This window comes from Oenanthe melanoleuca, chromosome 3 (genome assembly GCF_029582105.1).
Source record: "Oenanthe melanoleuca isolate GR-GAL-2019-014 chromosome 3, OMel1.0, whole genome shotgun sequence".
NCBI lineage: Eukaryota > Metazoa > Chordata > Aves > Passeriformes > Muscicapidae > Oenanthe > Oenanthe melanoleuca.
In genome coordinates this window covers 62,209,970-62,222,983 of record NC_079336.1, presented here as the reverse complement: position 1 = coordinate 62,222,983, position 13,014 = coordinate 62,209,970, and the positions used below count along the sequence as shown (strand labels likewise).

The 13,014-nt window shown below is 38.5% G+C and overlaps 1 protein-coding gene across 4 annotated transcripts in view; it reads right to left on the bottom strand.

Annotated features, from left to right (window-relative positions):
• UTRN (utrophin) overlaps nucleotides 1-13,014 on the bottom strand; it is a 329,881-nt gene that overhangs the window by 228,251 nt on the left and 88,616 nt on the right. For 3 of the 4 annotated variants that reach the window (XM_056488825.1, XM_056488823.1, XM_056488826.1), the window contains 7 exons: nucleotides 11,646-11,812; nucleotides 9,222-9,345; nucleotides 7,381-7,468; nucleotides 5,390-5,625; nucleotides 4,942-5,122; nucleotides 2,207-2,352; nucleotides 302-514 (listed from right to left, as the gene is read on the bottom strand). In XM_056488825.1, the coding sequence (XP_056344800.1) occupies nucleotides 302-514; nucleotides 2,207-2,352; nucleotides 4,942-5,122; nucleotides 5,390-5,625; nucleotides 7,381-7,468; nucleotides 9,222-9,345; nucleotides 11,646-11,812 (1,155 nt within the window). The remainder of the gene's footprint in view (nucleotides 1-301; nucleotides 515-2,206; nucleotides 2,353-4,941; nucleotides 5,123-5,389; nucleotides 5,626-7,380; nucleotides 7,469-9,221; nucleotides 9,346-11,645; nucleotides 11,813-13,014) is intronic. The other variant, XM_056488824.1, reaches the window with a different exon arrangement.

Sequence of the window (13,014 nt, the reverse complement as noted above, 5' to 3'; positions counted from 1 at the left end):
ACAGCACAGCTGGCATATCCTTGACCTTAGCATAACCTTTGCTTATGGAAAGAGAGGGACACTAACTTTAAGTGAAAAGTATTTCTGTTAGAAGACAAAATAATATGCTGGGCACATTAGAATGCCACTTCTATGCTGCTACAAATATATTATATATGCTTTCAGCCTCTGCCAGACTAGTGGATCATCTACATTCCACTTCTCAACCACTTTCATCTGGACTCTTGCAGGAATAGAAAGAAGTTCTCTAAAGCAACTAAGTTATGCAACCCGAAAAAAAAAATAAATCCTTTCATTTTACCTCAAATATTCTCAACTTGGGCATAATTTCCTCTAGTAGTTTAACATCTTTGGAAATCTTGAGCTTTAACTTGTCCCAGCGTCCCTGCACATCCTTGAACTCTTGCATGTAGGTGTTTTTTATGTCCGAAGATGCACGCTTCTCCAAAGCCTTGGTTTCTTCAGCAAGTTTATCTACCCTGGGCTTCTGGGCTTCCAGTGTCTCACAAACCCTCTGTAACAAAAAAAAATTCCTTCCAGTATTAGCCACACAACACATACATGCCTACATGAAGAATCTTTTTTCATTTCATCAATGTTCATTTTTTCAAATCTGCTTTACAATTATGGTGTTTCTTTTCCTGTACAGTGTGTCATTTCCTCTAAGATGGGTAGAGAGGTAGCAAGACACTGGGAAGAGGAATGTATGTTTCAGAAAACAAGAGCTTTCTGTGCAGGAGACCACAGATGAAGCACTTATTATTGCCTGCTGCAGTGCAGAGGGAGCTGAACAATCCCAAGGTCCACAAGCAGCTCCTCATATAGAGTTTGTTCTTTCTCCTGTCACACTCTAGTGTTAAAGCACCTACACTAGCATAGTATGCCCTCTCAGGGTAATTAGTCTCTGAAGAAAACTGGTCAGAGGCAGGAAAAGACAAGTCTCCAAAGGCTAAATGCCATTGCAATTAATGTAGCAAATGGACCAGAAAATCTCCACCAAGTTTAAACAGTGCAGAAGCAACACTAAAGAGAAAACCAAAGAATCAAAGCTTGTTTTAATCTCCCGGTTCAAGAAAAAAAAAAAACCCCAAAGCACTAACACCTCTGTTTACTGTATTTCTAAAAATCATCACTCTGCTAAAAAGAGAAGGCTATAAGAACCTCTTTGCACCCAGCAACTAGAACTCAAGAGCTCTTCCAGTGTCACCTGCAGCATTATTAGGCCACACGTTAAAATACACTCTTCTGAATGTGGAGTGTGGTTTATAGAGTTTTTTCAAACAACCAAAAAAAAAAAAAAAAAAAGGGAAAGTACAGGAGACGCAGAGGTCCAACCCTGTCTCAGTATCTGTTACTTGCAGAGCAGCTGTCATCTATAAATTTTTGTCAACATTATAAGCTCACAACAGGAAACAAAATATTGTTTCTACTGGACAGAATTTTTGTATCAATTACCTTTATGGCTCACAAGCACAGTTCCCCTTTGACAGGCAGTCTGGAGGTCAGAGAAGCAGAGTTAGCCTCTCCAAACACCTGAGCAGGAGGGGTTTGTCACCCAGTCACTCACACCTGGGGTGCTTTACCCCATGCTTGGAGGGGAGGGTTGAAAGCCTGCACACCACAGTCCCTTTGGAGGGCAGAAGCAGGGTTGGAGACCCTACCCTGCCCCAGGGAGAGCCATGGCCTCCCAAGGCCAGAAGGCTCAATCAGGCCAGGCACAGACACAGCTGTAGTGCTGCTCAGGCAGGGACAGCTCCCAGCTCCTGGTTTTCCTAACAACTGCGCTCAGCAGCAGAGGAGCAGACCTTGGATCAGGTCACCAACCTGATCCAGCCCAGCCTATAGAAGGGGATGCTCTTGGGCCCCTAACCTTCGTTTGGCAACTCCTGAGCACAGGAGGTGCAGGCACACCAGAGTGCCTGGGGAAGCCACCAAGGCCATCTGAGGTCCTTTCCCCCTAGCTGAGCAGTCCCAGCTCCCAGCCCCATCTCCTGGCACAGGCAGCAGGGAAGCTGTGAAGTCTTGCAGGCTCAGAGAGATCCATCCCTCACCTGGTAACTCAGGAAGCCACCTCCAAAAGTGGGTTCCACAGCTTGTCCCTGCCACTGCCCTGAGCAGCGTTAGCTACCCCACTGAAAACAGGCAGGGGAACAGAGGCTGACAGCAGTGCAGCAACTCCCTCACTTCAGAGCAAAGTGAGAGTTACCTTTGCCTGCTGCAGGGCAGTCTCCACCTTGCTGGGCTCGCTCAGGCCACTGGCAATGGCGTGCTGCTGGCCCTCCAGCTCGCTCAGCGTGTCCTTCAGCTGCTGCAGGCTCTCCACGTACTCCCGGCTCGACTGCCTTTCTGTCTCTGGTGCCGTGTAAAAGGGTAAGGGAACAAAATACTAAGTAAGAAACACACTTGAACCCAAATCATAGGGGTTGTGAACATAATCAACTTCCCAAGAGCTAAAGAACTCTTCTGCAGATAGCACTGCTTTCCCTCTAAAAATATTAAATATATAATACACAAACATATAGAATATAATAATGAATATGCAATTATAGCCTCCCAAAAATTTTACAAATCCAATTTCACTGTCAGAAATTCTTTTTATACACTTCAGCACCTAAATCTATCTGGGTGGGTGGGGTGGTAGAATCTATAGTATTTAAATTAGGTATTATTATATCAGGAATAATACATAGTATTTAAAATATATAAACCATACAAATTTAGTATTTTGAATTTTTAAGCTTTAGACACATCTATTATTTATCTGCAAATACATGCACACACATATCTACTATAAATGGAAAACATAGCATAGCAAATATAATAGCCATACATTACATATTAAATGTACACTTTATATAAGCTAGCATTTATAAATACATGTGTGTATATATATATAAATACATAAAACACATTAGTGTGGGCTTGTGTTTTGGTTGCTTTATGGTTTTTTAATATATTTACCCACATAAATATATAAAAACAGCAGCTTTCAGCCTGTTGCCAGAACAGAGACTCTCTAGGAAGATAAAAGGAAGGAAAAAAAGAAATTGAAGTATGGATGGAATATCTGCTTGCCATCTTCAACCACATCTCAAAATTTGTTTGATCCAGCCCCGTGTAGAATCCCAGGCAGGAGGCAGCACCTCACTGGCATTTCAGAATGAAAACAGCCAATTGCAGTAACTGCAGCAAACAGGATTTTGCCTGCAAGTCCTGTACTGTGGTTGCACATTCTCTGGCCCTGGATTCCTAAGCAATTTTGTTACTGCCACAAGTGAAAATTAATCTAAGCCTTGCTCTGACTCACCAGGTAGCTTTTCAACAGCTTAGTGTCAGAACTGTCCTACCACTTATAAAAATGAGTCAACATTTTTGAGAGAATCAGAGTTATCCAGCTTGCTTTTCTCAAAAAGCCAGATCAATTTAAAGAGGGGAGGAAAGTAATAAAAAGCATATAGGTGCACTGTCACTAAACTACAGAAAATCCTGGAGGACAAGAAAATAGTTATAATAGCTCCCAATGACAAAAATATTGAGCTAATTCCCATTATAAAAAGTGCCCATAGAGATGGGACTGAGTAGCACTCCATGGGGGAATTTTCAGAGGCTCTAAGAAGAGCTGTAAGAGGAGCTGGCCTTCTGTCAGTCAAAGTCTGCCAAGTTCACAAATGCCTAAGTCAAACCAACAGTTGTTTCCACCACTTACATAGCTCTGGAAGTTTTTACCTTGCAGCAATTCAAACTATACTGTAAATAAAGAATTAAAACCCTGAACTGCCATTTCCCTCTGTTCTCCAGCAATATTAATTTCTCAGCACATTGTCTCATTCAAAAGACACACAAATATAAAGTTAATGTATTAGAATACATATGGTGTTTCTACCAAGAAATAACTGGTTCAATTATACCAATAACACCTCAAGTGATGTGTGACACAAAAAAGTAGTATTTTTGTCATATGATATATAGTTACCAAAATAGCAATAAAATTATTCACAAATACATGAACTCAAAACAGCTGTAAAATAACTTGTCACAGCAAGAATGAAAACATACACTTATATTTGAATGTGGCTGACAGACACTTTATTCATACAGTTTTTTCTGTATGGATATAATTGAAGTATCCAGGTCTGGTGCAACACATTGTATAGATGGCCTAAGAATTTAGTAATTGAGCTTATTTTTATTACACACAGAATAGTGTGTTAATGCTTTTCCACGTGGGGCTGTTAATAAAACACTTCCTCAAATTCCTCTGAAACAAAACTAAGAAAAAAATCTCTTACAGGTCTGTGCTGTTGCTATTCAGCTGTAAAGTATTCCCAGAACTACATATTTGATGCACTACATTTAAAGTGCTTTAGAAACCAGCATGACTGGTTTGAATGCTCATAATGAAATTTTTAATGCAACAACAACCCAAGTAGAAACTGCCTGAAAAGCAAGCCAGATTCCAAATCACTTCAAAGATGAAATTTCCAAAAGGAATTATGTATGACTAATGTGCTCAAAGCTATGAAAAAGCATAAATTTCACACGCACACTTTTACTTTACAAGGTTCTCCTAATCTTCTACTTTTCATTTCTAGAATTTCATTACAGAATATTTATTCCTGTAAGTGCCAGAGAGAGACAGATTTCTGAGCTATATTAGCCATCTTAAATATGTCTTGCTAAGTAGTTAAATGAGGTTTCAGAAACGTTGCATCCTTGTATAATCGTTTTAAACACCATGGAATGATACATTTTTGAACCTTGCACAGAGGAGGCTATATTCTTCTAGGTGAATAAAATAATTTTGTCAGTGTGACACAAAGCCTAGCATAAACATTATAAAAACTCATAGAATTCAATGAGTTTTCAGTCAGCTCAAAAAAAAAAAAATTAAAACACAAGTAAAGCTTAATGCTAACATAGTATTTATGTTTATAGATTTACCTTTTTTCAGCTGTTGGTGACGTTCCTCTAGTTTCTGATGAGTCAATTTGAAGTGATCAAGGAAACCACTCATGCTCTCCTGAATGAAATTTGGAGGCATGGGCCAAGAGGTGAGTGTCTTGCAGGTGGCTTTCAGATGTTCCACCTGTGGACTCAGACTTACAAGATGAGTTAACTCCTGCTGTAAAAGATAAAAAAGGAAAACAAAAATTCACACTTGCCCTGTAAACACAAAGATTTCAGTACACTACTGCAGCACAGCTCATCCACATTACTAGGGTGACAACACTAAAGTACTTATGTGACAGATTCCAAGATCTTCCAGTCAAATCAGGTGCCCTGCATGCCTTAGAAACTGAGTTATCTTAATGACTAGGCCAAGCTCTTCTAGGGCATCCTGTGCTTCTGACAACTTCCAGTTAAAATTAACATGTTTGGCCAGACTTACCTGACACAAGTCTTTTAGGACTGCTGAGGACTGGGATGCTGAAGAAGAGTCATTTTTAAGCCAGTCATCCTTCTCAATTAAAATCTTCTCAACCTCATTCATTTCCTTTAAATAAGCATTTATATCTTCCTGGTACTTTATCTTTCTGGTCACTTCTTCTAGATTTTGAACCACATCTTTCCACCCCGACAAAATTTTCTCCATCACAGATTTTATATCCACTGTAGGAAGTCCTTCTACAAAGATTATACAAATTATTGTTATATTAACTGCAAGACATTTTCATTAACAGGCATTTAACCTTTCCTCTCTCCAAATATCAGTCCACTTTCACACTAATATAAAAAATGCTTTGATTCCAAGTCCAATATCTAGAAAGCTATATTAACTAGTAGCACCATTTCAGCTCTATATTTCTAGTAAAATGTAGAGTGAGATACTCTAATTTTGAGGAAAGACACAGGGAGGATTTTTTTTTTTTTTTTCTTGAACCACTCCAGCACAAGTAGAGCCCAAAGCTCTGGTCAGGGCAGCCAGCCAGCTTCTACAAGAGCACTTGATGACCCTGCTCTATAGATATCCCCATGCTCACACATTAGCCACAGCTTGGCACACCAACACCACAGCAGCCACAGCAGAGGAGCATGCACACAAAGATCAGTCACTGCCACTATGGCACAGCCTATACCTGTCCCAGGATAGAAATGGATGTAGGCACAAACGTGCCAGTGCTGTGCATTATTCCATGCCAGTGTAGCTGGCCCTAGGTCTGGAAAATGGCTGTGAGCCTGAGCTAGACAGAACATACTATCAGACCCTAACAAAACCAGGGGTTGTAGACTGATTTTCTATAGATCCCAACCATTAAGATGACAATTAATCAGAAAGCAAATTCTTGACCTTACTTTTTGCTGACACAAAGCAGCTTTACAACTAATCATTTCTCGTTATGGTTAACAGATGCTGGTTCATACCATGACCTATCACAGCTAAAAGGGCTTGAAAGAAGAAAGAGGAAGGGAGGATTGATTTCTGCTCAGGTTTAAAAACAAGGAACATCTTAACAATTTTATAAACCAAACTCCAGATCAATTCAGTGGCTTTCAGTGCAATGGCACCCACTGTAAAAAGCTTCAGCTCCAGTAGGCAAGGAGGTGAGGCCTGGACATGTTTAATAAATCGGGACATATGAGCAAAGCATTGGACTGCAAAAAAACGTGATTGCTGAGAAATCCAACGGAATTCAGCATTTTCCAAAAGGGATGCTGGTCATTATGCAAGACAGCGAGAGCATTGTCTCTCCTGTCTGAATGCTACCAGTGATAACTTCACCAGAAGTCAACTGCACAACAGATCTAAAAGCTTGCTTCTAGATTACATGAACATCTCTTTTATAGAGATATCATTCCACTGATGGGGTTTTTTCAATATGAAACAAAATTTTGGAAAGGCTTAAAGATTCAACTTTCATGGATGTCAATTATGAGATCCCATGAATAAGGGTTTTAACTGACAATCTATAATTTTCCCAATCATCTAGATTTCTCTCTTGCTTTTGAGCCATAGATTGTAACTCTATTATTAAAAAAGCAGTTTTTACAAAAATAGATAAAACTATGAAAAAAGATATATACACACGTGTCAAGTTTAAATTTGGCTTAAACATTTTCACTTCTCTATAGCAGTTGTTTCAAAACTTTTACTTAAAATCAAACTGCTTCCTTGAAAGCATTGTTACTGAAACAGAAATAATTTCTTAAAATACCCCTTGAAAGACTGGAAATGAACATATGCATATTAATGAATAATAATTTTTTTTTCCAAAACCTTTGATAAAAAAAAAAAAAACACATAACTAACTAGTAAGAGTAACAATGATCAATGAAGGAAAGAAAATGGAGTGAGAAGGAAGGAGATAAGGTATTTCGGTATTATTTCCCAGCAACTGAACTGATGAAATCCCCAGAGAGAAAAACCTCCAAGTTGCTTACCTTTTGCCATTTGATCCAAAAGAATGTGTCCACTTCGTTTCAGTTCCTCTAACTTCTGGCTTTTTTCAGCTCTTTCCTTTTCAATCACCTTCAAAGTGAGTCCAAAAAGAATACAGTGGCAGCAAGGGTTATTTTCCCTGCCTTCCCTCTTTCAGCCAGCAATATCTATTTTCCCACTACTACCCAAAACATTTTCTTGGATACACCACCTTCTGAGGTGCATACTAGTTCTGCTTGAGTAAAAAAACAAATGCAAAAAGGAGCCACCTCTCACAAGTACATCAGTGATGCGAGAGGTTAGTATTACAGCACCAGGAACAAAATCCTGTTTAAAGGCCTAACAATCCCACAATGAAAAATAAAATATTGAGACAGCACTTAAAACAAGTCACTTGTGATCAAAAATTCAGCTGTAGTTCTCTAATGTGAACCAGTGGAGAAAAGCCTTTCTTAATAGTCCTTTCATTTCTACAGTTTCTGCTGTGACTTCCATTAGAAGGGAACAAAAGACCTGTTCGCTAGAAGTCCAAACAACAAGAACTGTTGCCCACTAGTAATCCACTCTCATAAGCTCTAGTGCTTTACTCTTCTTCACAAAGATTTGGAAAGGGAAATTCTCTGTGACTATCAAGATGTTTAAAGGGAAAAGCTCCTTCCACAAGTTATACATATTGGTGAATATTCCTTTTTGAGTCAATAGGTAGAATACATCCACAGACGAAAGATGAGTTCCTTAGCCAAAAAACCACAACTTAATATCTTCTGTGATTACAACAAAGTATCATCAAATTAAAATCTTTTTGAACCTCATGTCAAAGGCCATTACTCTGGTTTAGACTTGCTACAGTAGATTCAGAAGCACGCACTTATTTGCTCAGCTGGGAAGAACAAACTCTGTCCTATCCACTTACAGTCCAATCATTTAAAAACAGTACTGTTCATGGGAATCTGATGTTCATCTCAGAGCCTTGTTTTTAAAGAGTCATAAACATTCTTAAAGATCTATAAATAAAATATTGGGATAGTTGGTTTGGTTTTTATTTCCAACAGTACTGTCATTCCAAACATTCCTATTGACACCATTTTCCACAAGTGAACTATGGAGCAACCTCTTCATAGAGATTAAGTATTGTTTTTTACTTCAAAAGCAGATTCTGGTCCTGCTCAAGCTCCAGTAAATCTTCATTAACAAAGAATGCTCAAAAACCAGAAAAAGGCAAGAATACATTCCTGACAAGGAAGGAATAGAAAATAAAATTGCTACTTCACAGCTCCCACATTCTGTAAAATTATGTAGTCTGTCTTACAGGTCAGCAATACTGTACACAAGCTGTAACAACCAGGTTTTCTCCAAAATTAACAGAGCAAACAACACGTCCAAGCATTGTAACAACAAACCACTTTGGACCCTGGGTGGCACAGTGTTTGAGGAGTGTCACAGCATGATTCAAGGGGTCTCTGAGCACCCCACTGGCCTAACTGTGCCAAAATTATATAAGCAGTGTCAATCAAGGCCATTTCCAACTGTGAAACATTAAACCAAAATATGCTACTTAGTGTAAAAGATATTAATCCTGAATACAGACATTTTTCAGAACTCCAAGGGAGACATCAGTAACATGTATTTTAAAAATTTCCTACGGGTTATGCAACAACGCTATCAAAAAAAAAAAATGTGTCCAGCTGGTCAGAGATTTCCATGTATGCTCAGTTCTCAAACTATTTAACTGAGGGACTTAATCCCCTCAAAGCATGTGGATAATGCTCACACCTCCAGCTGACAGCCAGCTTAGATACAAAGTAGAGTATTCACTGAAACATGTTCCATCTCCCCATTTTACCTTCAATTTTTCTTTCATGCTTGAAGTCTCTCTCATCTTCTTATATTCTTTGATGTCTGCAGCCTGAATGGCAGATTTTGATTTTGAAATCCAGTTCAACAGTTCAGCACTTTCAGCATCAAACCTAGTTTAAAAGGTCAGACTTAGTCAGGTTTGTTTTTTGGTTTCAGTCACTGTCTTAAAAATCAGAAGTCTTAAAGTTCAACACCAGGGCTGTACACAAAATTCATGCTCCTCATATTACTACTCACAGGAAGTAGGGTAGAGACAGACTTTCAAAAGCCTATCATAACAAAAATTATACCCACAGTATCAGCCTTCAGGAACAAATTGAGAATACATGGCACAATTTTATTTCTCCTTTCTTTTTTTACACATCTTCTATATAAACTATAACTATTTCTTTTAATATGTTACAAAACAGATGCCTCAATGCCATGTATTTTAAAAGTAATAAACTACAGACCTCAGGAGCAAGACAAATAAGAATTGCAGTTCTAAGTTTCAAAAGTCTGCAATGCTGCTTTGTCTGAAGGGAAAACTGACAGTGGCAAGTGACAGCTGACAAACATTTTTGCACACTTAGCTGACAAAAGATTAACTTATAGCTCACTGTTTTTGTCTGCAGGGGACATGTCTATAGTAACAACTTCCTTACCACACCACCTCTAAGCCACAACCTAACACCACCAAAAAAAACCCCCAAACAACTCTCAAATTAACAAGCACTGTACAGAATTTGAGAGATGGACAGATACAACCTGACTTGTGGTTTGTACAGTGCATTACAATTACATTACTTAACAGAGGTAATCCTAACATGGAATAATAGCAATTGTCAATAAATGCAATTGTCAATTACTCAAAGTTTCCATGGGAAAACTGGCAAAATTCTACTTACTGGTCATTTGTTGGTTTTATAAGTAAATGGAGACACACAAAAGCATCAGAAAGTTTATGAACTATTTTTACTATTACTAGATTGAACTCCAGGAAAACAGATGACAGATAAATCACTTTTGCTTTCAAAATCTAAAATAGCTTTTTTCAACTCCTGATACACAGAAAGCACAGATGGTTACTGACTGCTTTACTGGCCTGGCACATCCACATGTACACACCATCCCCAAGAGAGTTCAAAGGGTCTGAGCAGAATCCTCAAGAGGGTTTGGGCAGGCTCCTCACCCCTTGAAACCTCCATTCCTCCTCCAGAAAAATGAATAAAAAAAAGCTCTTCATTGTGCACATCTCCTAGCACAGCAACTACCTAGTCTTGATGCAGCCTCTATATCCCTAAATGACCTGACAAAGATAAGTAACACTTCAAGGAAATGCTCATTTCCTCAGACAAGCACAAAAAGCAAAATGTTGAGCATATAGCATTTAATCTCTTAATCTATATCGAAACAATTCCTTTAGGTTTAGGTATGCTATTTATTAAAGAGAATTCAACAAAAGTTATTTAACACTGTTTAGCCTAAGAGTAGAGAACCTTCCAGGAAAACTTGATAGCAGCCTTCCAGTGCCAAAAGCGGGGCTACAAGAAAAATGGAAAGGGACTCTATGGGGAAGTCTAGCGATAGGAAAAGGAGTAACTTTTAAAGTGAAAGAGTATATTTAGATTACATATAAGGAAGAAATTCTTCAGTATGAGGATAGTAGGATACTGGAACAGGCTGCCCAGAGAAGTTGCAGATGCTCTATCCCTGGAAGCCCACTAGACCAGGCTGGATACTGCTCCAAGCAAACTGGATTAGCAGAAGGTGACCCCTTCCACAGCAAGGAGGTTGGAATGAGATGATCTTTAAGGTCCCTTCCAGCACAAATGATTCTAGGAGTCCACATATGCAAATGAGACAGCCACTAGAGAAACGCTTCTCAAAGGTGACATCAGTGTAATATTATTATTAAATACAAGAGACAGAAACTGTTCCCAAGCCTCTTTTTTCATGCAGTTTCTCCCATTTTCCTCATATATTTTATGAGGATTAGAAATAAATAACAAATCAATCAAAATGCTTGAAATTTTCACACCACCTCTTGAGCAAAGATGAGAAGATGTTTTCCCTAAAGAAAGTAAATATAATTCTGTCTTTCCAGCAAAGGAGCTGAAGTACAAAGGACTGAAAACCTGCTTCTATGAGAAACAATGCATCCCTGTTTTCCTTGGAAATTAATGGAAGGTACAGGTTTTCTGCTGCTCTGAAAACAAGGCTCTATGTAACATTACATTCCCATTCAAGGAATCTCTGAATTGTTAGGGTTGGAAGGGACAACTGGAAATAATCTAGTCAAGCTCCCAAGCCCAACCTCACAACTGCAACCTAAGTATTGCTCACTTGCATAAAAGAAAGATCAAAAGTCAAGACAACAGTCTCTGTAGTATCCAATGAGCAAGGGGAAATTGCAGTGACATATACTTACTTTTTCTTTGCTTCACTGTCCCCTGGAATTTGCCTTTTCTTTGGGAGTGGTGGTGGGGGCATCTCCTGTTTGGACTGTTTAACCACTAGCTGTTCCTTCAATGGTGCTTCTGCAGCAGTCTTCTGTGAAACCTGTGACAGTCCTATGCTTCCTACAGCTTGAGTTACCTATACAAAATAATTTAGGGCAAGAATTATGTGCCAATTTTACACAAGCTGAGTTGCTTGTTCTTATTTACTTTAATTCAGTCATAAAAGCCTATTCATACACTGCCACAAATGACCACACCAAAATGCCATGAAGCACCTTTATCATAGACACACTCCAGAGAAAGATCATTATTCTCATTTTACAGATGGGAACCAAGCATCAAAAATCTCGGTTCAACTAGAATCATGCCAGTCCAAGTGAACTAAAATTAACAAAAGGAACATTATAAGTAATTTCTTTCATAATTTATTCACAAAAAGAACAAAGGTACTTGGAGTCTATTAATAGCAATTCTACATTTTTGTACTCTCACTCCATAAAACAAAGCCTAGATCTCATAAAGAGCTGATACACATTGAATTTGACCTAAAAACTCACTCAAGTCAATAGAAACCTCCCATGCTCTTTATTGGGTTATAAGCCAAGTCCCAGGAGACAACCTGTAAGTTCTAAGTATGTGCTTGATATTTCCGGAGGGTGAAAAGATAGAGACAGGAATTGGCATTCTCTAATGCTTTGACTCAAACACAAGAACAAATTAAAGCCACATGGCTGAAATGAACCCCTACTCAGACTGCACAACTCATTCACTATACATTAAATGGATCATGAATTAGTGCCACGGTTTTCACCATAACACATTAATATCATCTAAAAAAGCATAAATGAGTTATAAAGCTGTCAAATAAAACCCTCACAGAATCCAGTAGGAGTTCTGTCTAAATAAAAACATTGCCAAGCACTCAAAATACTAAAATAAACATTGAACAATCCAGCTTGGCTATCATCCTTAGATGTCAAACAAACAACTACTCTATTTTCAACAGATGAGAAATCATACTCACAGAGCATAAATATGACTCCCATTTATTTATCTATTCTGGGATTTGGGTTCTGCCTTTGTTTTCTTTCAGTATCAGATTTATTCCAGTCCCAGCACTCTTATAATATTTAAAGGCATTTGCATTGACTAATATTACATGGCAAGCCTGCTTTACTCATCAGAAAAATGTAGCTTAATCTGTGTGAGAAAGGAGTAATAGTACTAGTCAGGTTAATAACTTGGGTTTTTGGAGACCAAAAACACAGACAAGCTTTGTCAGCCTGACATGAATAGTACTCACCTACCTCTCTAGCCTGACGCCTGGACAACTTTGCT